At 36.1% G+C, this 27,889-nt stretch overlaps 1 protein-coding gene across 2 annotated transcripts; it reads right to left on the bottom strand.

The window, feature by feature from the left end:
- Positions 1-292: 292 nt before the first annotated feature.
- Positions 293-27,889, bottom strand: LOC142981809 (T-box transcription factor TBX1-B-like). 2 transcript variants are annotated; one of them, XM_076127924.1, is made up of 9 exons: positions 27,688-27,889; positions 7,219-7,343; positions 6,840-6,953; positions 6,262-6,503; positions 5,787-5,943; positions 5,231-5,386; positions 4,894-4,961; positions 2,022-2,171; positions 293-1,858 (listed from the first exon to the last, which is right to left on the bottom strand). In XM_076127924.1, the coding sequence occupies exons 1-9, from the start codon at positions 27,737-27,739 to the stop codon at positions 1,801-1,803; spliced, it is 1,122 nt and encodes a 373-aa protein (XP_075984039.1). In that variant the 5' UTR covers positions 27,740-27,889; the 3' UTR covers positions 293-1,800. The 2 variants fall into 2 exon arrangements, with proteins under 2 accessions (XP_075984039.1, XP_075984038.1); XM_076127923.1 differs by having other exon boundaries at positions 6,262-6,506; positions 27,688-27,888.

Below are 27,889 nucleotides of genomic sequence, written 5' to 3'. Positions count from 1 at the left end.
TTTTTATAAAGTGGAGCTCCAATCCTTAACATCAATAACGGAATTATTTCAGTAGTTCTTCCCAATAGCACTCACTTAAGCCTGGCTTTGGCTCCAATGCCAATTATTTTCATTAGAAAATCTACGACTTTATTGATATTTTTGGATTCTTTCTGTTGTATAGTAGACCTTATCTGCATACATCGCAAACACGCGGGTGAGTACGTACTTATAATGTCTGAATAAATAAAATATAATCTATCTATGTTAAAATAGGTTTGACAATACGTAGGAAAATAAAAAGCATTTTAGACTTGCGTCAACTTTAATAGATTTTAATAAATATCCAAACATATTTACTAAATCTTAAACTAAATATCTTAACATAGGTCCTTTGGTTATACTTTGGCACTGTCCATTCATAAACCTTCATTTTATATTAAAATGAAAGAGAATGCGCTATTATTACACTAACCATTATAATTGACTATATTAATAAATACACAATATTTGGTAACAAAATAGCTTTCCACATTTAATATTACGAAAATAAAGGTAATATACTTGCCGGTTCATATGTCATTAAATCATTTTATTTGCAGTTATTTAAGTATACTATATTCTTTTACATATTTGAACGAATTCTATCGCGTATATTTTGGTTTCCAAAACAGTTTTCAGTTATATCAGTGCAAAGCTGATAAAACCTAACGCTACTAACTAACTAGCTACTAAACCAAAATAAATCGCGATGAAATGCGACAAACTGTACCTATTCAATTTAAATGACAAAGTGACATTCCCGTACAAAATATCAGAAATCATTTTAAACTGAACAATGTAAATAAATGTTAAATAAATAGTCGTCACGGTCAAAAACGATTTAACAAATAGCTTATATGTTGTTGACTAAATGAATATAAGGATCGTACTGAGAAGTGTTCATTTGTCACTACCCTCTCCCCATGGGAAAAAGGCGTGAAACTGGCTTTATCATAACAAGGTAATTCTCAAATAAAACTCTAGTTTTATTTGAGAATTAATTACTTAATTACTTCTCTCGTTTAGCCAGAAAATAGACACATGGATTATATTGACACGACTTAGAACGACCCATTTGTATTTATTTAATTATATTCTATACTGCTTACGTTGTAATGCACCAATAGTTATTATTTAAAAATATACAATTTGTTAGTAAATATACAATATATTTTTGTTTTGATTAATTAAATATTTTTCTTTCTTTGGTTATATTAGCCTCTCTGATATTTACTTTTCAATTTCCTAAGTGTACTACATTACGTACTTACAATTCAATCATACTTTTATCAACGATATTTTTATTAACTGTTCATAAACCAACTAGAATTCTGATCGATTGCACCATCTGACAAAATAATACTTTATTCTAAACTCTCATTTTAATGTATCATCTCTGGTATAATTGATAGAGCGGATCTTTGGTTACCGACTCCAGTCCAGTGAGATGGTTTATTATGTGTAGATATCTTATATTATTTATAAGCAACTTTATATATACATAAATCAATAGCCAGAAATCACATCTTCTCACCAAAATAATACTTACATCTTTAAAATAATACTCAAATTCCTAATTTTAAATAAAAACTACCAAACATTATTAACAAATTTTAAATTTTTAACGCGAAATTCTTTCTGTATTTAAATTTTGGCGGTTCATTTGACAGATGGTGTGCGTTCCGTTCGACACAACGTCGCACTTGTAGCATGGTGTGTGTGCAGCCGGCTGTTGTCTTTACTTTCACTACGTGTATCGCTTTCTGTTCTCACTCCAGGCTATCTATGAGCGTAATACGCACTGTAAGCGCTATTGTGACTCGAATGGGGCTGGTAACTGAAATAAAGACAAAAACAATCAGTCAAACCTCTAATACGCCTGATGCTCTACACTCAGCTCTACGCCTACATTTCACTTGTGCAAATTGCAGTAAATTTATATGTAGGCGCTTCAATGAAACGTTTAGTTAAAGTAATCAAGAATATGTTGTTCTGCTTACCGTACAGGGTGTGCATGCGGTGGGTAGAGTGGTCCACAGGCGCTAGGCTCTGCGGCGTAGGGCTGCGCTAGTTGCGGACACGCCTCGGTCGGCGCGGACTCACGCCGGCGAGCGCCCGCACCACCTCGCTGACCTGTTTGTTCGGGAGGACTGTGGACAACGAAATACAACACAAATGAGGGTATTTTATTTATATAAATTAGAACCATATCACACCACCCCAACCGCGAATTGAAGCAAATTAGCAGCAGTCGTATAGGAAGGAAAGCGACTATTCCAGCTCTAAAGAATACATTTATTACAATGAAAAAGAGACGCACCAGGGATGTGACTTTCTAAGAAAAAATAAATAAGCTATCCATTTTATATGCTCTACAATTTACAAAAATAATGTAGGTCGAATTCTAAATACATATTTCCGTCCCTATATATTTTTAAATTAATCATCTTACAGCATATCTACGCTTAACTATTGGTTAGTGTCTCATCAAATTAATAGTTCGAAACTATCAACATAATAATGATACAAAAAATATAACAGTCCTGACCGCCCAGTAGGCGGAGTCATATTACAATCTTCAAGATAATACTTTATTTTGACAGCACACGACAAATGGCATTCATACGTCCCGTCCCAACGTTATTAATTGATTGTACTAGGAAGTAAGGGACAAAAAATAGTTGATGTCCCTTTCTGTCTCTGTTTGTACATGTGACGATAGTTTACCAAGAACTTTGGATGTAATTAATCAATCAGATGTAGTATTATTTATATTTCAGTTGACAACGCTGTCGTAGAGTTTCGTGTTAATGTTTTATAGTTATTCTTAATATCAGCCTATGCCCGGAGCTCTACATGCATGACGTTTGGTTTTTGAAAAAAAAAAGTTTATTTTATTCTTATTTCAATGGACTAATGTAAGAATTTATATTCTTTACATTACTATCTATCTAAGAAATTGAGATGACAGCTTCTGTAGTCAGGGCGGTGGTGTATGCGTCTGCCGTCGGACTAAGTGCTCTTGGTCTTTTCTTATTTTGGTTATATTTTTTTTCTCAATAGTAGCCTGGAGTTTAGTCATTTACCCGATATATGGGTATAGTCGTTCACATTACATGGTGCTTACATTGTTTATGGTAAAACGTGAGTTCCTCTTCCAATATTTTCGGGTTTAACTGGCGTGATTTTATGTTATTTTTATTTTTGACCCGAAATTTATGGTATCACGATTAATATATTTCCGGTATTCAACAATAAACCAGAAACTAGTTTTTAGTCCTTCCGCCATTCAATTACATGAATTCACATTATCAAATATAACGTCAGGCAAAGATAGATCGTTGATATAAATGAGGCAACAGTTATAATGTTTTAGTAGGTTAAATTGAAACTGTGTACATGAATAATATAAAATCGATCAAATGCAAACTCATCCATTGGGCAATATAACGACAGCAGAAATAAACAATGTACACCGCGGATTGGTTTGCAAGGCGATTATTTATCGATTAAACTCGATCAAGTGTACATGCACGGTGAGTGCTTGGACTGGGAAGATTTATTCCCTCACGATGGGAGCCAATGCAGTGGCCAGAACGCCAGTTAACGAGTTGTAAACAAACCCGAGCGCGTATGTTTACACACTTGAAGAATGAAGCTTTGATTTTTTATAGCTTGAGTTTGAATGTTTTGTAAACAACGGCTTGTAAGGAGTCATTAATTAAACAGGAAAAAGTTACATTTCACTATTTTTATACATACTGAATGTATCATACGTAGGTACACTCCGAGGAATAATTATAAATTATTTTACTCAGACTGAAATATCTACCTAGTTAGTAGTTGGTAGGTATACTTTAATTTACATTTAATACACATATAAAAGAATACGAAATCTATTCTCCTTGTCTACATATTCACCACTTATTTTACAGCAACTTTATATTGAGGAAAATCTAACATTTTTAAAAATATGCAACCGCCCGTCTTTTAATATAGAATGCATTTTATACACTCTACACCTGTGAACAAAATGTTTATAAAACAATAAATCGTACGGAACACGCCCGCCGCCCGTCATGATACGATACTAAACAGGCGCCCCGTTATGTACCCGTAAACTCTTTATGTATTTCCACATAAGATACCTACACGGTGAATATAATACCTGGAATACATACATAATGCTATGTTCGTATACAAAAAATCCAGGAAAATTTAAACAGCCGTTTATTGTACACTGATAATAATCATAAATCGTTTTATACTCGAAATCGAAACCAAGTGTTGCAGGTAACCAAATAATTAATTAAAGTTTATGTTGTTTTAGCTCCCACTTCAAACTAATTTACTGGAAACACTAAAACTATAAATTTTAAGGTTAGAATATTTTTTTATTTTGGCGGGAACGGGAAACGAGCCGTGTCCGCCATAACTGTCGTGCGTAACTCTTTACTCTATGGGCACGTCGTAAAAGTAAATTGTCACCGGCTGTTGAAATGAGTTCGTGGTGTCGCATGAAAACTTTGTAAATACTTAAATTGATTCATAGCCCTTTGGGGTGGTTTCAGAAATGTGGATACGCTTACTCGATCGTTAATGTCGCGGTAATGTCTGAAGATGTCTCTTGTAAAAATACAACGAGAATAATTTGTGGAGATGATTCAAAATGCTGTTAATAAGATCAAAAGATTTATAAATAGTTATTTTTAGGTTATAAAGTTGTAAATTATATGAATGATGACATACAAAACTTTGAAAAAACATTATTAATTTAAAAATGATTATTGTATAATATCCTAAAGAAGTAAGATATTATACATGTATTCCAAGGCAATGAGAAATATACGATAAAAATAATACTACACGTACCAATCATCGGGGTCGCAATCTCTGAATCCTTTCGCAAAAGGATTGCTCGCTATTTTTAGTTGCGTTATCTGAAAAAAAAAAAGAAATATTCAGAACCAGCTGAACCGTGCGGCTGTAAACGGGCTGAAAGTCCGTCGCTATTTCAACTGCTTATGGACCAGTTATCAATGGTTATAAAATGTGTTTTTTTGCTTATATTCATGCTAAATATACCTAGTAAAGATCAATCTATTGATTGAGCGTGACATCCAGACATAGAGTATAGAAGCTTGTATACTCTGTATAAATACTGAGAAATGACAAAACAATTCAAGATATTTCACAAATGAACACTGACCCTGTGGTTCTGGTAGGCAGTGACGGCGGTGAAGCCGGTCTCCGGGAAGACAAAGGTGCGGTAAGGCACGGTGCCCGGCGCCGTACTCTGCCCCTCGCCCGGCAAGTAGACCACGTGCAGCCGCGGCTGGTAGCGGTGCATCGAGTTCAGGATTATCTGCACCAATCACACACCATACATGTAATCGTTTAATTCACTGTTACCACTAAAGTACGCAATAGTAGAACTTTGAACTGAATTTCTCTCTGTCCTTTTGAGCTATGTGAACTTTGAAAATTGTAGATATGTTAGTTTGATGTGGCACTTAATAGCACACTTGACTGCCTCTTCAGTGGTTTAGGTCGCCACGCCGATACCATTGCGTCGGAAGGTCGTGGGTTCGATTCCCACTCGTACCAATTATTTGTGCGATCCATAAATAATTGTTACGAGTTGTTGTTTGTATGTTTATAAAAGTCGAGAGTTGTCTTTAAAAAAAAACAAAAGCACTCTGCGTACAAAGAGCTTTTTTGCGTATTCATTTATTCAGTGAAAGTGTGTGAAACCATTAACTCACGTGTCCGTTATCGTCCAGCTGATTGTTAGTGAGCTTCAGTTTGTCGAAGGAGACGAGCTGACGCATCCAGTTGGAGCCAGGAGCCGGAGAGTCAGGGTGCACGTGGATGCGCGGCGGAGACACTGGGTCTGCTTTACCCGCTATAACCCAACTGGAGCTGCACCAACAAAATATCATAGTGCTTTAGTTATACCGAAATAATGATAAAGAAAGACTGTTACCATTTATAGCGAAACACATTGCTACTAAAGGACCCGCAAACACAAGTCGACCATTTCATATCAGCAATTCTTTATTTCAAAAGAATCATGTTACCTTGTTACCTTGTTACCTTGAAAATACCGTTAAAAAAGAGTTGCTGATATCATTGGCAACTCGGCGCGTCGGCGACGTTAATACTTATATTAACTCCATTATATAATATAATATTTACTCCAAAATTAACTTACATATAGGAGGGTATATAAGCGTTTACCTGTGGAAAGCATATCGATATCTCTTGTCATCAAGCGGCACAAAGTCGACGAGCAGTAGATAGTCGGCGTTGGGCAGTAGGCCGGAGAGGCGCGCCTGCAGAGCGGGGAACATGCGGCGGCCGGCCTTCGTCACTATCATCTCCGTGCCGAGCTCGTGGAAGCTGCGCCATAGTGCTGCCAGCTCCAGCGTCGCTGTGCACCGAGACACCGCCGGGTGAAGAGTCACGTTCTGACTCGACGCCTGCTAAACACCAACGAAGAAGATAAATCTACATTACACACAATAGGCCACTGCCGCTATTCGATTTCTATACGGAGCAAATACGATTGTAGTCAACCAATAGTTGTGTCGAAGCGGAAGGTCAGTAGCACGATGCTCTACGATCACGATCGAGAGTTTGACATCTAAAATGTACGTTAGAAATTGTCCCTTCAGTAGCCGCTAGGGACAATTTATCAGGTGTTCATACAAAATTTGTCGATAGTTAGCCGGTTTTATAGCAGTAGAAAGTCGATGATCGAGATGGCAGTAGGTCCGTTATTGCATGATCAAAATATTACAAAATGATGCTAGTACCTGCACACGAGGTGGTGGCTGTGGTGGTGGCACGGAGTGGGCGCCAGGGTCCCGGCACGTGCTCTCACTCAGCGCCTGCAGCGGCGAGTATGTGCTGCGCGCGCATACTGAGTTCTATGTACAACAGTACTATGTTCAATATAAGCAACTGTATTTTCTTTTGTTAGGCAAACTAACGTGTGTATTTCAAAACATTACTACTTGTTAAACTTACAAATGATAATCAATCGATCTCAATCGATCAATGCAAAATCAATCATTACAATCGCAAAATATTTGTAAAATGTATTAAATTATTTGTTGTTTGAAGATAGAGAAAATGTGTCCTATAATAATGACGATTTACATTACTTTAGGAATAATTAATAAAATATCTTACATCTCTTATGGGGTGATGCAACTGCGGCAACGATGGTGGTTGTTCGTGGTCGCGTCCCAGGCGCTCGACCAGTGACTGTGATAAAGCGAAGCCTCCGCGCGGACACTGGCTCGACGATACAATGCCTGTACAACACACAATATTCTCTTAGCAATACAGTAATACCACTACTTGCGATAAACGGCAAGACAAAAGACGCTTCGGTATTCATACGGCAGGCGCACATAGACAACAATTATTTGTCTTAGGACCGTTCGGCATATAGAATCCCACCGCAACAGCCTGCTTCGAAGCAACATGCTTCAAGACGTCCGCGTCCTAAAGAATGACCTATGGTGCTAAAGATTTCAGCCTTAAGCTACCAAGAGAAACTAAATACAAGACCGACGGCTATACGTTCTCTTTCAGACTATCTTATCCTATCGTGTCTCTATGATGTGCGTTTCTTGAAAATATGTTTTGATACGCTCAGGAGACGGATCAGTATGGGATATATTCATATACACGTAGCCGCGCTGGACTTGCATTAGGCTGACCCGCTCGAATTCTTTCGTGCACATACTGTACAAAGTTTTATTCCTTATTGTAACCGTAGCCTACATTTGACGCGGAAATTTCATCTGTCTTCTTTTAAATGACCTTACAATCTGTTCAGCGGTTTAGCTGGTAAACCGTTACAGACCGACTTCAGCATTTTCAAAAATAAGTGTTAAGAACTAAGTTTTTAATTTGTTTAATACATATATTGAGGTCATGCAAAGTCTCAGTCTAAATCCTCCCTCGTTTGGGAGAAGACCCTTGCTTGTCCAGCAGTGGGACAGCTATGGGATAAAAAAGATGAACATTGAACATGGTATAGGTAAAAGCGTCATATCAACTCAATGATATTTCAACACATGACACTTATTTTCAGGTTAATTAATATAGGGTATTGTTTCTTTATCATGTTCTGAAGACAACTGTTCCCTATCTTTATATTTTTACTCTAAAACCATAGCAAAATACTGATTCTTAACAAACCGTATATTTTTTTACTTATCACAAATTCCATCGCTATGTGTATTCGTGAATACATAGTATTAATGTAATAAACCTCGTAACTAACCTACCATCAACACGTTTTCAGTTATAACAATGTGTATTTCAGCAGCGGATAACATTCAACTCAAACGAATGTTTATTGTAAATCATATTTCGTACGCTACTGTTATTTCTGCATAGTTATATCCAGTTGTCTATTATGTTTGTATCAAAACGAGTAAGCGATCATTAATTTATTTTCTACAATCGAAACCTTTTTTTCTACAATGATAGAGTTTGATGTCTTAGTAGCGATTATAATAATTGATGGTAGAGTTAATCAGAAAGGAGAAAATTAAAGACTATGGTGTCATATTAAGATAAAATAGGTACAAATATTCTTTGAAGACCGGATGCAAGCCGTATCTTCTCCGTCGCTTATAAAAAACTTTATTATATTTTTGAAGGGACAGTAAAGTTTCAGTTGTAGGTATCTTTACAAATTGTACCTACCACGTATGGGCAATCATTCATAACTATTCCCTGATACCAACCTATTCTTCTTACAAAATTATTAGCTTAACATTAATAAACCGTTATTTTATAATCGCACCTCATGATCACTAAGAACACTCAGGCGGTTTAAAAGAACACGCTCCGTCGCGGCGTCGCCGTCGCCTCATCTTATCAACTCACTTCAATCACATACACATTAAATTTAAGCTCGTAAAACGTAACACAAAAAAATAACAAACGTTCCCATAAAAACCTTAAAGCGTCCACCCCGTGGCGGACATCTCACTCAACTAATTGGTATAATAGCGGGAAAACTCAAAACGCGTACAAAATGGCTGCAATAATTTCATCGCGCGATGTCAAGACACGGATTATAAATAAGACGGGTGATGAAAACTATACTTGCGTAGAAACGACAATGATCCTAGTTTTATTTTTGTATGCAATCGACGTTTTATTTTGGTTCTGTGTTCAAACTATTATTAGGAATAGATACTGAATCGCTAGGTTCATATGTTACAGTATTTGCTTAATTTGGAACAAAATAAAATTAAGTACTTACAAATATAATATTATGGATGTTATATAATAATCTTAGAAACGATATTTAAAAATATATCTTTCGCTTCACGCTCTACAGATTTTATTGAAAAGTAAAATAACAGTCGAGCTCAGAAACATACAGGCAACATAATCACTGAAATAATAAACAAAAACTGGACATAAATTGGAGATGACATATTTTACAAATTATTGAAACAACACAATGTCATATTTGACTCATGTTTCTGTGGTGCATGTAGTCGGAAACGATAAATTTTTTCGCTAACACGTTGAATGGCGTATAATTGTCATATTATGAGTTATTTGTGTTCTGCCACGGGCGCTAATGTGGCATATGTGTGTAAATCAACAAGATATGTTGCAGTGGAAAAATGTCCTTCTTTTGTACGCTCTTGATAATCGTAAGTGGAGATAATTGTTATTAAAATATGTTTCTAACCACAGCACTCAGTGATAAGGGGCTAGTAAAACTTCACACTAATATTAATAATCTTAATCGTCAGTCTAAATAAAATCTGATACTATAGTTAGATACGACCAGTTTCACAATTTATGAGTAAGTGACAGATAGCCTATCTGCTAGATTAAGTGGCTGCAAATATGTGAAAGTGACTGCCTAATTTCCATCCGACTAGAATTCCAGCGGTTGTTTGAATGACAGAAGTGTGAAAGGAGCTAAGTTTCCAATATGAAAACAGTAGCACGATTCTCTATCACTATCATCGACAACCGCCACTTGCTAGCGCCGTAGGAAGTTATTTTGCAGTATCATTGATATCATTCTCTGTAACATGGACTATCATAAGTGTCAGCATTTGACCTATATGAATAAATGATTTGATTTTGATAGTTTTTTTGATTTAATACATTTTTTAATTTCAACCTCTCTCGATACTGGATAGTATCGTACAAGCAAGCTCTCCCTGTAAGGTACTAACATTGCACCTTAATGTTGAGAATTAAATTAACTCATGTCATTGTCTTTGTCATGCACAGCTGTATACATCATATCCTATATCTTCGGGCATAGTAGGCGTTATGTTAATCATAAATAAACTATGCAAGTAAGTTAAAATATTTGCTGAATGGTACTTACACTGCATACCATTAGGTCGATTCATTGAAGTGAAATTATTATTAGAGTGGATCTGAAATGTATGTAGGTCGATGTAACCGTGGGACAATAAATATTGACGATATAGACAGTGGCCATCGGGATGTCGCATTCGTTCCACTCCAGTTGTCGTAATATTCAGTGCACTTGCCAACACATGCTCTAGCTACTGAATACACGAGTGATTCACTTTAAGCTATGTTCTAAGACATTTATTACCGGTAGGAAATAACATAGTAACCTAGTGAATGTGAAACAGATAAATAATAGTCAGTTACATATATAAAATCACGCCTTCTTCCCATAGAGGTGGGCAGGGACAACAAAACGCCACTTGGTACGATTATTACTCTTTTTCCTTTACATGTCAGTTAATTTCAATATTATCTTAAATTTTACCTAAGTAAGAGTAAATGCAAAGAGTACGGCAACTGGACATTTCTTTCCACGCAATAATCTCTGTATTTTCAACACATCAAAATCTGTCAAGATGTACACGAATAGGCCTATAGTCGGAATATCCATATTATTACGTACCTTTTAAATAATTAGCATATATATTTTAAAAAGTGGTCAAATGCCATTCAGTAAGTTTTGTTTACTTTTGTGAAAATGTTTATCAACCTTGACACAAATAAAAACAATACAATACTCAGCCCAAAACTACTTAGATTTTCTACGCTTGGGACACAACAGTCACACCAGTGGCAATAGAAGACTTGTATTACGTTATAATAGCGTGCCGAGAACGAGAAAACATACCTATTTCAGTTTGATTATAAATAAAAAAGAATAGTGCAAAGAGTGCTAAAAAAAGTCCCTAACATAAAGGAGTCTCTATCATGAAATTTTTGTGCTATTCAGTAATCGTTATCTGATACATAGCTGGACAGTAATTAAGGTAAATTATAGAGGCAATTAGATTGATTTCAGTTCTATATATAGGTGGTAACAAAAGGCGGGAGCTGGTCGCTTCCTTAGCAATAAATCCGCATTGATTGAGCGCTATAAATCTAAGTGCGCGAGCGCCGCCGCGCCGCACTGTCGCGCGATGCTTCGGTTGCACACCACAGGGCTACTACGTGGACTAAATATCACTGAAAGGTATAAATATTGCTCTCGCAAACAAACTGTTAGGAGCTCGAATTTAAAAAAAAACCAATAACTATTTGAACTTATGCGTGTACTTAATAAAAGTTGTTTTTTTAATTCCGTGAAAATGAGCAAAGACTTTTATATAGGTAAAGAAAACTAAATGTTTATATTACACACATGATTCATAATATTGAAGAAAACGAAGCTAAAGAGCACCAATACAAAGATATAATAATATAACAAAAATGACCACAACACCAGAACCAGTGGTGAAAAGCTTGCCTAAAATCTTGAATATCTAAAACAAACAAATGATTGTTTAAATCCATTGAATTTCTCTACTGTCTTTTGATATTTTCTCATTGTAAATCAAAGTTACAAGTTTTCTTTAAATATCTGCCATCACGCAATTGGCGCCCACTCGTACTTTGCCAGAAGGACAAATATCAGCCTTTATGCCAGATGAAGAAACGCTGACTCTTGTCAAATTGCCGTTATATTCACCACTTGTATCTTCCATGCTTTCTTCATCTCCGACTTCATCACTTAAAGAGCTGACACAACTTATAATAATGGCGAGAAATAATATTATCAACACACAGACCTTCATCTCTATAGGTAGCGTAGCAGTAAATGAATCTGATGGACTCGGAATAACACAATTTATTGTTCAGATAATTGCGTGATTTCTATTTACTTAAACATACTAAATACTTGAATACTTCCGTATATTTGTTATGTTAAATACATTTTGTGTAGAAGGGTTGTCTGTAATAATCATGCAGGTGTTTTCGTTCGTTTCGATGGCAATCTTGGCTTTGACAGAGAAGGTATAAGAAAAAATAATTTAAAATAATTTACGTCGCAATATTTCGACTGCTTTAAACTTATTCAAAATCGCGATGATGATAAGTATAAGATATTCGCCTGAAGGATAACGTTTATTTTCTTCAGGAGGAGTTTGCTCTGGAACTTGCTATCTTCTATTTATTCTTCTATCTTCGATCTTTTATTCCGAAATCCTGATATTACTTAGGTACTCAAACTTCCTTATTGAATACAAAAATTAATGATATCGTTAAATATAATAATCAGGTAATGTAGTAGGTGTCAGCCCTGGGCGCTGGGAACACGTGTGTTGTTGCGGCCGCGCTTCGGGACGCGCGTTTGATTTACGCGCCTCCAGCCCGCTACAAATTGACGCTCATACCGCAAACAAATGCATTATTATCACATACCAATATGGACGTCTTGCTATTATGATATAATGCTGTACAAATATTACGAAAACGCTACTTAAACCACTCAATATAACTTATTCATGTTGAAATACTAATGGTATGTCTGCAAAGGTGTATCAAAACATTATGTTAATTATTACAACCTGAAATCCTAATGATTAATAGGATGCCATGTTAAATAATGATATAATAGAGGTCTTTCTTTCGTACATACAATAAAAAGATGCTGTAGTAAAACAATCTACTCTAGGGTCCATTTTCCATGCAACACGTTTATTCTGGTCTTATATCAGCAGAATGGTAGCGTGTTGTATAACTTATCTTCTGTTGAGTTTGATTTCAATCAAACATTCTTAAAAGTTCTGAGCTTAGTTTTAGAGAGCTTACCAATAGGACGAAAAGTATTCAAATCAATAGAAACAGAATCTTTTGATGTTGATACTGACAGGATTCAAGGCAATTATACAAATATGAAACGATCGTGGAAGCAATAAACAAATATCTGGTACATTGTTTATGGTTCTCACAAAAGGAACACGAAGAATAACGATTCACTGAATCATTGCACACTCGAGTTGAAATCCGCTTTGCTTACAAATAGACAATGTTGGAAGGAAGTACTAACGAATTAGCTCCGCAGAGAGACCACTTTGATCAGTGAGCTGGTGTCAACATAGCTTGCGATCCTCATTAACAAGCCGATCGACGAACGTCACTCGCTCGGATTCCTAAAATGTATGCACTCCACTCTCGGGCTGTGCAAATAAGTACACATTTACCGACTAAACAACTATCTTACTTACATAAACAGAATAGTTATATTTTTTGACAAACTTACATGAAAAAGCTTTCGTGATCGTATTATCGTGTTATTAGTTTTTTAAGTAAAAGTTACAGCATACTACAGACGAATTTTCGTTTTTCATTGCAACTTAAAGGCAATTAAGTAGTTTGAATATTTTAACATCATTTTTGATTGCTGCTTCACTCCTATTAGTCATGGGGTATGTTATATACCTACGGATATATAACAAGCCTATAGCCTTCCTCAATAAAAGGACTGTTGAACAGAACAAGATTTTTTAATTTCCACCTTTAGTTTATGAGATTAACGCGTTCAAACAAACAAACAAATTCTTAGCCTTTCTATTATTCATAAAAAAACATATGGATATGCACCTTGGTTAACATCTCTGGCCTTTATTTTTTTTTGCATACCGGAGTTACGAGTTTGCAAAAGCTAGAAAGACGTTAGGTACTGCGTGTCATATTATTCATTTAATATAGGTGTGTAAATTTTTGTGATATAACAGTTCGTTTTGCATGAAATGCAAACAGCCAGCAACGTCTTGACAAGAGACAGCAATCTATATAAAACTCAAAGGTGACTGACTGACTGACTGACATAGTGATCTATCAACACGCAGCCCTAACCACTGGACTTATCGGGCTGGACTTTGGCATGCAGGCAGATGTTATGACGTAGGAATCCGCTAAGAAAGGATTTTAATAAATTCCATTCCTAAAGGGATAAAATAGGGGATGCAAGTTTGTATGAAACTTTGCCAATTTTAGACCTACCGGGCTGAGACTTTGCATGGATAGAGCTACTATGACGTAAGCATTCCTTAAGAAAGCGATAAAATAGGGGGTTAAAGTTTGTATAAATCTTCTTAGATTTTCGACTGATTGAACTGAAATTAATCTAGATTCACACATGGGATACTTTTTACCACGGGAAGCCTTTTCACGCGGATGAAGTCGCGAGCGGAAGCTAGTCAATGATAAATAGATACAATATTACAGCGCCACATAGTGACTGTAGGTGTACAACAAACCAGATGTGTTCTGAGAAGGCCATTGTTTAAGCTAGGTGTCGCTGGCTGTTGTGACTGACGAGTGACCGACGAGACGGTGCCAACTATCCGACTGCTATTCTCGGAGCCGAGCATATAGACCTCGTTGATACCATCAATATTTACATTTTGTTAAACTGTGTTGGTTAACCGTATGCGTATACCCTCTTATTCATAAAAATATATGAAGTTATGAAAGGCTTATGAAGAGCTTTGTTTTGTCCTTAGCGAAATGAAAAAGAGAAAACATTATTTAAGTAGTTGTTAACTAAAATAAGTTTATAGCGTGTTTATGAATAAGAGAGGGAGTCTTCGGCAAGGTGAGATATTAAAACAAAAATTTGACATAAAAAGTGCACTCTTATTGGTACAGTGAATAAATTTATATGTTATTTCTTTGAATACAGTTAAGTAGTAGTTACAATACACACTCTCTTCTTTTTATTTTTATTGCATAAACAAACATCGAAATGCGCGAATAAATGTATTACATTGTCCAGTCAAACAAATTAATAATTTAAAAAAAATATAAAAAACTGATCGTGATTGAATTTAACTGTGTATCCACAATATTTTGTCACAATGGCGGCGGCTTGCGACCACAAAAAAAATGTTCTTTTATTAAACAATACTTGCTTTTATACCCGCGATGCTAACGCCTCCGAACAAATTGATAAAATAAAAACACTCATATACAAAATTATAATATTTAATGTTACTTAAACCTGACATAGTTATTCGATTCACTCAGTTACAAAACAGCAAGTTAAACTGCCGAATAATAATTATTGAAATATTTATAGGTTTAAAATTTACACAAACAGCCAATTGTATAACTGAAGTGACACTCATATATAACATTTCATATCTAAAGCTGCGTCTACACTAGAGGGGCCGAGCACGAGCCGAGCAGCAATACGTGTAATGTGGACTGACTTAAAAGCCTCGAACGAGTGCGTTTTTAAGAAATTTGTGGTCGGCTCTCCTAGTGTAGACACAGCTTAAAACATTAACTAAATATTGGATCAGCCATAATTTCTCTTCGTTTTTATTTGTCCTATTCGCTCATATCTACCAAAGCACAGTTGTTGCCAATGGGCACATGGCCGGCCGGGCATGCATTTGCAATATCGCCTGGTCCCGCTTCGTTCTCCATAATCGCCATTAAATCACTTTCTGTTAAAGGTTGTTCTAACATGTCATCAAACAGCGCACATTCACAGAATCCGTTATAGGCACCACTATCGTTTGGTATTCTTTTAAGAACAGTCTCATCAATTTGACAGCCGATTACCAACTGCACTACAAGTATTGTAAATATATAAGTGAGCTTCATGTTATCACACGGTATAATAACCACTAGCGCAGAAATAATACTATCCATGAATCTAGATTTTAACATATTGGCATTATAAAACCGGATGATCAAGGTAAAACAGATTAAAACCGGTCAAGTACGAGTCGGACTCGCGCACCAGAGCTTCCGGAGTATTATTTACTAGCTGACTTCACTTGCGTCACATTAGAGAGAATGGGTCATAATTTTCCCCGTTGTTGTAACATTTTTACGGGCACTCTGATCCTATTGGTCATAGCATGATGATATATGACTTATAGCCTTCCGCGATCAAATGGACTATCTAACACTGAAATATTTTTTTAAATCGGACCAGTAGTTCCTATGTAGAATCCATACAAATATTATAAAGCTGAAGAGTTTGTTTGTTTGATTGTTTGTTCGCGCTAATCTCAGGAACTACTGGTCCTGTTTAAAAAAATTCTGTCAGTGTTAGATAGCCCATTTATCGAGGAAGGCTATAGGCTATATATCATCATGCTGCGACTAATAGGATCAGAGAACCAGTAAAAATGGTTCAAAAACGAGGAAAATTATGATCCATTTATAATTATGAATAGTGACGCAAGCGAAGTTGCGCGGGTCAGCTAGTGGAGGATAAAACTATGTAGCGTTGTCGTGAAACGCCCGAACTAATAGCGAGTATCGAGATGTTGTGATTGCTGATTGAGTGGTGCCAAAATCTATTTCGAGTACGAGTCCTGTGGCACTGCGTCGTTAGCCGTTATGCAATATCATTGTGCACAAAATCCAGACTTACTTGATAAGAAGCTCTAGCAGCCAGTCCAGGAGCATTCATTAATTAATACAATCCAACTACACAAAATATTGCTTTGTTACCTTTGCCAAACCTGTAGCCGCTCTTTCATTACCTTACGGACGAGTGGTCACTACACCGCAGAAGCGGCACGGCGCGACGGCGATGCCTTAAGATGCTCTAAAAATTCTACGTGGTGCGCTTGACTGAACTATTTATTATAACTTTTAAACTCTCGTTGCATGTTTATATTCGTGTATTTAGTGTAAGTTCCGTATCGAATTAACGCGAACACGCATTTTACCTTAAAATGCCTAACGTTTCGGCGCAGATTGCACTCCGCCGTGGTCACTCGCAGTCAGCCTGCGACCACAGCGAGTGATTAAACTACTTATTTTTCTAAGGTTTAATAGTATTTAGGCGAAAACGGCACTGAAAATATTCGAAATAAAAAGTAATTCATTCGCCCAATTCGGGCGAGCAAAAGGAGAATGGGCAAAATAGTATGGAGCCTGGGCGATCCGCGGCCAAACTTGATTTTGTTTTTTTTTAATGTAGTTTGGTCCTATAATTACTGTGTAGAAGTTTTATTGCCGCGACGCACTTATATGACGAATAAAATACATTTTTGTTTTTGAGCACATTTAATAGTATAAAAACATATTTTGGCTTATATTCAGAGATTAAATAAAAATAAATATTTCTTATACTGCATACAAATATAGACATTATTAATATTCGAACAATCATAACAAGTAAATATACAAATATCGTAAGAAGTAAACATCTTGCTCTTCTATAACATATTCACTGAGACGACTTATCTGTTGTTCATGACCTTCTTCTTATTAGAAGAAGCCTGTCTTGAATGTTCAGCTCAATAACGAGGCGTTCATAGCCAGTTGCGCTCACTGGTCGGTATACGATCTGTGGGTTAAGCAGCCGTTGGCGCGGTCATTCTATAGATAGGTGACCGCATAATGGTATTTGAACTGAGCGTTTCCGTGCTTCGGAGGGCACGTAAAAAGTCGGTCCCGTTAGGCCGTGTCAAAGGCCTTTCGGGTGGCTTGAACAACTTTGACACTAGGTTAACCATGTAATAAATAGATAGATAGCATACTAACTACGAGCTTACTTCACTTCATACCTACATCATCATCATCTTCTGACAGATTAGGAAAATCGTCGAAAAAAGGCTGATCGCCGGTGATACGTTGGAATGCTGCTCTTTGTCTATTCATATTGTTACGGTTGTTATGTTGATGGCATTGCAATCGTTATAAGAAGTTGTAACGTAATTACTTACACAACGTTAAATGCATTACAGACACGAAATAAACGTTATTATGTTCTATGAAATTCTATTATATTTACATGTAAATATATTGTTCCCTAAAAGGATTGCAGCGAAACGTTCTTAGTAAAACTTGTTCCTAGTTATCATTACTTTAATTTGACACTACTTTCATTAATGGCCGCCGACCGCCCAGAAGTGCCCATTCTCCTTTGGGCGAAACCGCTACTATACCACGAAATCGCGGGCCAAGGTTAGTTTATTATAATAATACAATTATTATGCGTTTTACAAATTATAAAGAACCATTAAAAGGCATTATTTGAACTCATGAATCTTCATTACAATCGGTGTAATCCTGTAGCTATTAGTAATAAGAAATGTGACAAACGTCAAGTAAATTAAGTCACCCGGTTTGAAAAATTTCAGCCAATAAATAACAGCCATTAAGCACGAAGCAACCCTATCCTTTAGAAAAAGGAACAAGAGGATGCGTACACCGCATTTCGACATCGGAACTAATTGGGCTAATTTATCCAGAATAACGTTAGAGTGACGGTAAAAATGGTCCGAAGTGGGGTATGGAAGCTACTCGTGAACGGCACGGGCCTACACCCGGCCTGAAACGACGCGCGACGGACCGTCGTTAAGCTCAACTTACAAACACATTAGTGTGTTCCGAGTTATTAGTTCACTCCCAGGGCCAATCCCAAAGTCTATATTTAAGTGCCAGATAACCTATATGATGAATAAAATTACATAGAAAATAACTTTCAAAATTCCATCTGATAACCTAGGTATCTGAAAAATTTGCAGAAGTGGTGTAATTAGGCCCTAGGTTTTCATTCAATTGTCTTTGTAATTAACTAGCTCACCTGCGCGGCTCCGCTAACGAATTAGCTTTGTATTAAATCTCTTCCCCGTGTCTTAAACACAATTTTACAAAAACAATAAGTCAAATTGGTTGAACCGTTCTGGAGTATTGCGCTTAGAAACACATTTGGAAATTCATTTTTAAATATAAGAAGATAATAAGCTTATATTATAAATAAATACGAAAGTCTGTCTATCTGTTACGTCAACCTAGATCGCAGGATTGATCTTATTTACACTTTGTACAGTAAGAGACTCTCGAACAACTGAGGTAGGGTATAAAACCCTGTAGGCGAGTGGACCTTCATAGGTCAACTATAGTTCGACAACTTAGTAGAGAGCCTTGGCACGCATGGTATAATATGTATAAATTATAACTTACAGTTCTGATTATTATCAAAAAAGTAGTTGTATCAAATAGGCTACAGATGTTTTAAATTCTCCACCAGCTGGAGCCCGCAATTTGATGTTTCGATTTGTCTAAAGAATTAAATAATAGAAGGTATTTCGACTATTCAAATGCAAATTTTGTTAATGAAGAATTGGTTTCATCGAACAAGATTTACTCAGGTAGATGTCGCAAAGTAGGAAGATGAGATAGAATAATAATAGCCGTTGATATTTGATTTGATCGTCATTGAGTCAGACTGTTAATTAAGACATGGTTGACACAAGGTTAACTAGAAATTCATTCACAAGGAAGTCGCGAAAGGAATGAAGACCTTAGTATTAATTAACATTATTATGTAAATTAATACTAAGGCCCACCCTCGTTAGGGAGGAGACCCTTGCCCTGAAAGAAAAGGAATGGGTTGAAAAATTTAAACTTTTATATTTTTCTATCTATTTATGGTTTTTATATGTATTATTTATTAGCTTCAGCGTATTTTTATGGAAACATACACGATAAAAAAGCGATACAACAGTAGTATAGTAGTCTTGGGAATAGTTCTTCAGAATTAACCTTTTGTAAGTAGCGACAGTCAAGTTGAGAACTGGCGGTGCTAATAACAAACACGTTCAAAATTAAAATATTACGATAACAAACAAAGGACTCGGGAATGTTTATTTTACTTGTGATGCTATATCGCGGTTAGTCGAGGATGAGTGCCGGCTCACCGCCGCGCCGCCGCGCCCCGCCACGTCCCACACCCAACACATTATCTTACAATATGATTTTCATGTTTCGTGTTTCAAATCCGGAATCCCAAATTGAAAACAAACATACCATTAATAAATTGCATTGTTTCTTTTCAATAGTTATAAAAACAAATATTTGAATGGTAATTTATGAATGGAATAATAAAGGATATTGTTTGTAATTTATCGATTATTATAATTATGAGATATGTTGTATGATGTGAAACACGTTAGACGGAACTAGTATTCATAAGTATGTGAATGTTGCAAGCTATTGCTTTTTACTTGTTCTAGAATGAGATGGTAGAGCCAATTATACACAGAATAGAATAGTGTAAGAGGATAGAGGAATGCATCATATAAGAGTTTATTTCGCAAGGTCAACTTTATCCTATTAATTTTAACTGTATCCTTACAATCGCTCAGAAAATTTAATTCACTTGTATTTAATAAACTATGTTAAGATTTCTATGAATAAATGAACAGCATGTTATATTAGTTTGTTACAAACTAATATTAACAGCATCACTCATAAATCTGTGACTTTTATAATCAGCGCTTATTTTATATGCAATCTACCTAATTCGATTTAATTGAATATCAGTGAGAAGACAACTTTCGCTAAAACTAAAAAAACCAATCAAACCAGTCACCAGATATCTAATAAAAGAAATAAAAAAATGACATACCTACTACCTATATGATTCATTCCTTTAAATCTAATATAGACAGTCGTGAATTTCAACGAAACAGTAGAATAATGTAACGGCACTGTTTGAAAATTATAATCAATGCGAAACCCTGACGTACCTATAAACATGTGAGATGGTTTGACAAGTATGGAGAACCATATGTCAAGATGAACACTATATTGCATACATCATCACATATATTAGGTCGGAGAAAAAGTCTTCGCATTATAGTATGTATGAACTTGTCATGTCATGTCATGTCACGAAAAGACTTTCTCCCCGACCTTATATGTGTTACGATTAATAGAATTATTACATAAATTATCAAATGATAGAAAACATCAGCTCATAATCACACAGAATGCATAAAGCAATTAGCGTAAGCGCCGGCGGTATCGGCGCGGCGGCGCGGCGGTAACAAACACACACTGGCCTCGTTTACACACCGCATGTGAATTTTAATTCCATTCATATTTCAATCATCTCCAACTTTATCCCGACATGTTGAGAATACGGCCAGCTGCGTCCACCGCCATTGCCTTCGTATCGTGAATTATGCCCCAATTGTTTGTTTTCATTACCGGCTCTCGTAATCCTGTATATTTTTTATTTCATATTTTTGAACACTCGAAATAGATGGTTTGTTTGTAAGCCGTGAGAATTTGAAAGGGCATGTCAACGGCGGATTAGTGATTGATACTTCATGTAGGTGGTCCGATACAGATCGTGAGTGCCTTTACACCTTTGTTTTAACTATATCGTTTTGGTTGTTTGTTTTATTTATGAAGGCATTCTCAATGCTTAATCGTATTGTTTCTAGGAGAATCCACGTTGCACGAATATGTCAACTTATCAATAGTAATTAATTCTTATCTACGCTAATAAAATATGTATTAATTCTATTTTATAGGAGTTAGGTATTTAAATGCGACTCGTCAAAACCCGTTTATAAATGCTAATACGGTATTAAATAACCTCGGATTTTTTTTCTTCACTTAAGTCAGGTAGAGTCTTCATTTAATTGCTAGTTGTACAGATCATGGGACAATCACACGACATTTCAAAATTACCTTATTTCTTTTTCTAATATAACGGTACGTAAGATAAAACTTAAGCATACCAACGGTCTCAATGCTCTTCTACTTGATAACGATTCTAACATTGCAATATTGGTAAAACGGGGTTATTTTTGAATACAGGGGTTACTTTAAAATTTAAAGAAATGGACATGTTTAGGGCCAGAACAATTACACTATTTGAAATGCTTCCATTTTATTCATATCGATATTTAGTACCAAGAACCGGAAAACTGAACACGTCGCTTGTTTTTTTGCGAGCTGTTTACTTATTTCTATAATCAAACTAGCTGACCCGGCAAACGTTGTTATGCCATATACCTAAATAAAAAAAGTGTCACCTAGGGGTACGAAAAATAGATGTTGGCCGATTCTCAGACCTACTTAATATGCTCACAAAATTTCATGAGAATCGGTCAAGCCGTTTCGGAGGAGTACGGTAACGAAAACTATGACGCGAGAATTTTATATATTAGATTAACCCCAAATTTTCCTAAATAAAGTCCATTCTATGGTACATTAAAAGAAGACTAAACTTATAAAAAGCAGCCAAACTACAAAAAAAACGGTGTAAATGTATTTTTGGCCAGTAAATTGCACCGCGTAAATTGTAAACGTCATCTTCTGCGACAAGGTAAGGGTTGTAAAACTAAATGTTGAGATAAGATAAGAGCCACGTGGAGTCTGCGACGTGGTGAGTTTTTTCTACCCTTGTCAAAATATACAGTTAGATAATCATCTTGTTTCTTAGGGATGTCTGTTAAAGAGCATATATTATTTTTAATAAATAAATTTAACCCATTATTGTCCCACTGCTGGGCAAGGGTCTTCTCCCGTAGTAAAGGGAGAGCCTTGAGTTCCCCACGCTGGCCAAGTGCGGATTAGGGACTTTGCACGCCCTCTACAAATGTATTTAACAAATTTTAGGCATTAAAGATCATATATCGTTTTTTATTTTTTTTTTTATAATTATAAATAAATAAAATTAACTCATTATTGTCCCACTTTTGGGCAAGGGTCTCCTCCCGTAGTGAGGGAGGGCCTTGAGTTCACTATGCTGGCCAATTGCGGGTTTGGAACCTTGAAATTCTATAAGAACTGTTCTAAAGAAATCTCAGTCTGCAACTGCAAGGTCTGCAAGTTTGTTTCTTAAATACACTAAAGTTTATGGGAAAACCCGTATCACAAATAATTGTTTCGGTTCTGGTTGTACTTTGTGTCCGTTGTTTGTATTTTTGTAAACACACAACGAACGCGCCACAAGAGCAATTCTTAGTGCGGGAGATGAAAAAAAAAGAACCTACGATCAGCTAGTGCTACATATGTACATAAAAACATATTATCACGCATGTTAAACCCGTAGAGGTGGTCAGAAGAATATGAAACACACCCACGTTTTGCTGTTAACAATGTTAGTATCATGTTATAGGGATCAAGAGTATTGCCATATATACTGCTGGCATCCCGACACAACCCTATAATAAAATGTGTAACGATCGTTATGACAATTCATCACGGAGTACACGTGTGTGACCGTGTGTCACGTTCAAGTGGCGTGCGTACCTTCACAAATATTCGCTCATATTCGAACAAGATTTATAACACCACTTGAACTGGAGTATGCGTTTGAGTAAGTATTACTGTTCCAATAATCTTTTCGTGCAGTTCGTTTACAATATAAAAAAATATACGTAAAATCAGGCCTGTTATACTAGGCTAGTAAGAAATACATCTGCATTTCGCCCTTTGCTATATTAGTCCTATATATGTAATAAGAGGTAAATCTATTGATAAAAATCGGGCATGTCACCAAACTCTCAACAAACATTACTATTTAATATTTGTTCTAATTTTTATTTTTATTTTAAATTTTAATATCAGTAAAAAAGACCAAAAACAGCAATCTTGCCCTTAGATCTTCAAAAGCAGAATGGGTAATACAAAGCAGTTTCTTTACCGCTTTAAGTCGTAGAGCTAATTATTGCTATTCATTTATTTACGGAAGAATAAATAAAAACTACTAGGCACAACGATATTTAAAATAGTAAAGATCTGATAACGTCTCTTTAAACTGTTCTCACGTATTAAACAAATCATAAACCAATACTACAAAATAGTAAGTAATTTCAAGTTGACAAAGTTGTCTGGATTATGTTAAATACAAAAATGTATCCCTGCTATAAAGTTTGTTTCTATCTGAGCATTCGTTGCTATATCACTGAATCGAATTCGATTAAATTTAGAATAGAAATAGTAAATGTTTAAGGGGGTCCGGAAACACAGGCTGTGTAATGCTCTTACACGGCTGAAATAGGGAAATTAAACTCTGTACCTACCTACGCGAGAGAAACCTCGCACGTCAGCAGAACAATATTCTAGCTGGTTTATTTTAGACAATATTTTTGACTAGAATTTTCTAAACATCAGACTACATGTTAGTCACGTAAATAAATATAAAACAGTCTTTCATCAGATCTTTTTTGTCAGATTTAAAGATTATTTACATGAAATATTACGAAATCGCACGTAAATCCATCATTACATCGTGAAATGATGGATTAAAGTTAAAACTGTAGTTGTCATTGATTAAAATATCTTTTATTTTAAGACCGTTTCTCTTGTCTTTTTTTTAATACAGTAGCTTGGCTTTATCAGTATAAAACATTTCAGTAGCCCTACCATGAGTTGGCGTAGTTAAAAACTAGAGTAGTTAACGTGAGAACGCAACTACAACAGTGGGCTCAAATAGGGAAATAAAGAACGACAAAGCCAATCTACATTCACTGTTGTTTAATTTAACTACACGTTATTAAATATGGCGACCCATGGTAGCAATTTTGGTACCTTAACTATCCGCTAGAGGCGCTGTTCGAGTTTTACGAGAACTACAGTGTCTCCGGGAGACTATAGTTACCAACTCATGGCAGCGCTACAGAATAGAAATTTCTCTACGTAGAGTTTAGGTTGGCTACCAGAGAAACTTAACTGAGACCACAACCAGTATAAACAACACTAGATCACATTCGAGAAAATAAAATAAAACATTTTTGTTTAAATTGCATTACTTCTCAATTAAAAGGCATATCCATCCAGGCATTATGTATAAATAATTTCAGTTGTGACATGAACACCAAAACAACCAATTTAAAAAATCCTTCTTATAGTCGGGTGAATTTGACAGCAATAACTGAGCCAACAAAATATAACGGCAGTTAGAAAAAACCAAATTAACGAACTAACAGTAATTAGTAAAGTTTTGAAATAACAAAACGAACGATTCAAAGTGAAGTAGCTGATGTTTTTTCCATGTCCGCCCGGTCGGCTAATTACCACAAAAAATGTCGCCCACCCTTGTCGGGTCATCAATCTACATTGACATGTTGGCCCCGCTCTACTCTCTGCTCTTTATTGTTTTAAATTATTTATGCATTCAAAATATTTTAATTCTTTTTTTATTTAAATGTGTTGGTGGAAGCAGAATGGATACGTTCTTAAAGTCAACGTTAACCTTTTACTGTAGCGCGATCTCTACAATCGGTACTATCGAATATCGAAAGTTTGACATTTAACCTTTGGTATGCATATGCTTTATTAGAGCAAATCTGCTCCAGGGTTCTCGGTACTTTGGGGCAGAAATGCACCGATGTGAACTATCATGTTTTGTTAAATTTATGCTCTAAATATGAGCGGATAAAGCTAAAGCAACATAAGCTACATAGGTGCATTTCTGCTCAAAAGCTCCAAGAACCCCGGAGCCGATCTGCTCTAAAGCATATCAAAGGGTAAAATGTACTGACAAAATAGTTCCTACGACGCCCGTTAGAAGCGTTAATCAAATTTTCATACAAAATTTATCTATAGCTAGCCGGTTGTCGATAGTCGATAGTGGTAGAGAATAGATTCTACTGTTACACTCTTTTTCCACGAATGACGAAGAATTTGAAGCTTGATTAAATGTTATACGCGGTATGGTGGACACGATGGCCTAAAGCGAGTTAAGGACTTTGTAAGAACGTTCTGGCATACGAGATTTTCTCACGGTGTTTTCTTTGACCGTTATAGCAAGTATACATGAATATCGACATAATTTAAAATTACAAAAAAATCCTTTATAATTATTTTTTTTCTATTGACCACTAGAGGGGAGGTTTGAATATTTATGTTACTACTTACGATGGTTTGGTAATTAATGAGTTTAATTTATAAAGTCTTACATTGATACTGTTATGCTCTACTACTTGTGTCAGCATTTTGATTTTTCTTTGAAACTGCTCCCCGTTTTTGACTCACACGTGAAGAATAAATAAATATAACGCTATGAAACATACATTACAAATACCACCGCAACGTAAGCCATAACATACTTCTCGTTACACTATAGAAAATGAAAATGACTCTATGACAAAATAAAAGGAGTAAAGAATAGCAGGTATCATACCAAGCGGCGTTCCTTGCTTTCTTTCTACCGTCGAGGAAAACAAAGCGTGATTTAATATCAGAAGATAACAAACACTCTAAAGTAATTAATTCGTATTTTCTAAGAAATATCATTTTCAGATCTTTTCGCATTCCGGAAATATTACCAAACTATCTATTCATACATTTTCCGAACAAAGAGATGAAAGAGTAAAAAGATGTGAGAGCGTCGCAGCGACATGCTGGGCGTCACTCATCGACGCGGGCGACGCCTGCGCTCGCGCACACTCGCGACGACGGATGGATGAATGAACGCTATCAAACAACACCGATCACCACGCGAAGAATCCGAGTCACGATTAGCTACCTATAACAGTGAATTAGTGGACGATCTGTTATCTTGCTGCCATTTATTGTGTACCTACTCACTTATCTACGAACTTCAATAAAAATGTTCAGATTCATATTACGATAATCTGGATTTCAAGCCTTTTTAATGTTAAGTTTAACTTTACAAAGATAATTTATATTTTGTAAAATTCAGTAAGCGCCTGAGATTTCTCTGGAGTCTTTTGTGTATCAAGATGTTTTTATTTTACTTTTTTCTATTGGTTGAGTAATATTTTTTCAACGGCAGGATAGTTTTTAAATGTTATGATTGCAACCAATTTGCTTCACCTAAATAAGAGCTTTAGGCGTCATAATGTTAGACACAGTTAAAGAATACCTTCATAATTTTTAAATCAGTAAGAATAAGGTACGGACGGAGTAGAATTAAGTAGTTAGGAACCCTCAATTCACACTAAGGGCCGAATTTCTCAATGTAAGTTTTTTGAGGAATCATTCTGAATCAATTTCACACAAATTCTACTTAAAATCTGACGAAAAGTCATCATCTTTTACCACCGAATAAATAAACAAAATAATCTGCTTAGTACGACTTTCACGTCTTCCTTATAAATACACCGCTGAAAGACATATATCCAGCTGCAGATTCCATACATCACAGAATTCATGCAAGTCATTAAACATGCAAAAAATAAGAGCAAGTCTTTTGTGCCGTCGTCTTGGTGGTCCAATCAAGTGCCTTGGAATTTTACACTTTGTGACATTATGAAAATATCAATCTTAAGGGTACCTTTTGGATAATTTCGTTCTAAACTGTCTGAACACGCACATTTTAGACATTTATCACTATTTACCTAAGTAGTCGTTTTATCGAAGGTGTAAAATTTTAGTTAGTTTAAGTCACACGCTCGAGAATATCTTCGCCTTCCACTTATAGTCCAACAGCACTTTATCCTTCGTTCAAACAATCACACTGCTTGACCTTACCACCTGCATTCCTGCACGTAGCAGGTCTTTGACAAAACGACGGCGTGGACCATCGCCAGAGATGGTCTTTTTAGCCGTGGTGACGATGGCACAAAAGACATGCTGAGACACTGGATCACTGACCGTCGAGCTGGCGCGGCTGCTGCCACTCGCCCCGCCACTCTTGTCCCTCCATCACATTTCCTCACCGGCGGCCGATTATTTTTTCAACGCGACACAATAAATCAGTTTTCTGTGCGTTAATCAAGTTATGCGGCGCGCGCGCAGACGGCGGCGCGAGAGGAACGCTTCTGTCGTCGGCGTACGTCGGCAGCGCCGAGCACGC

This window comes from Anticarsia gemmatalis, chromosome 20, assembly GCF_050436995.1.
Source record: "Anticarsia gemmatalis isolate Benzon Research Colony breed Stoneville strain chromosome 20, ilAntGemm2 primary, whole genome shotgun sequence".
In the NCBI taxonomy this organism is placed as follows: domain Eukaryota; kingdom Metazoa; phylum Arthropoda; class Insecta; order Lepidoptera; family Erebidae; genus Anticarsia; species Anticarsia gemmatalis.
The sequence above is the reverse complement of the archived record's forward strand: the minus strand, read 5'-3'. Positions and strand labels throughout refer to the sequence as shown.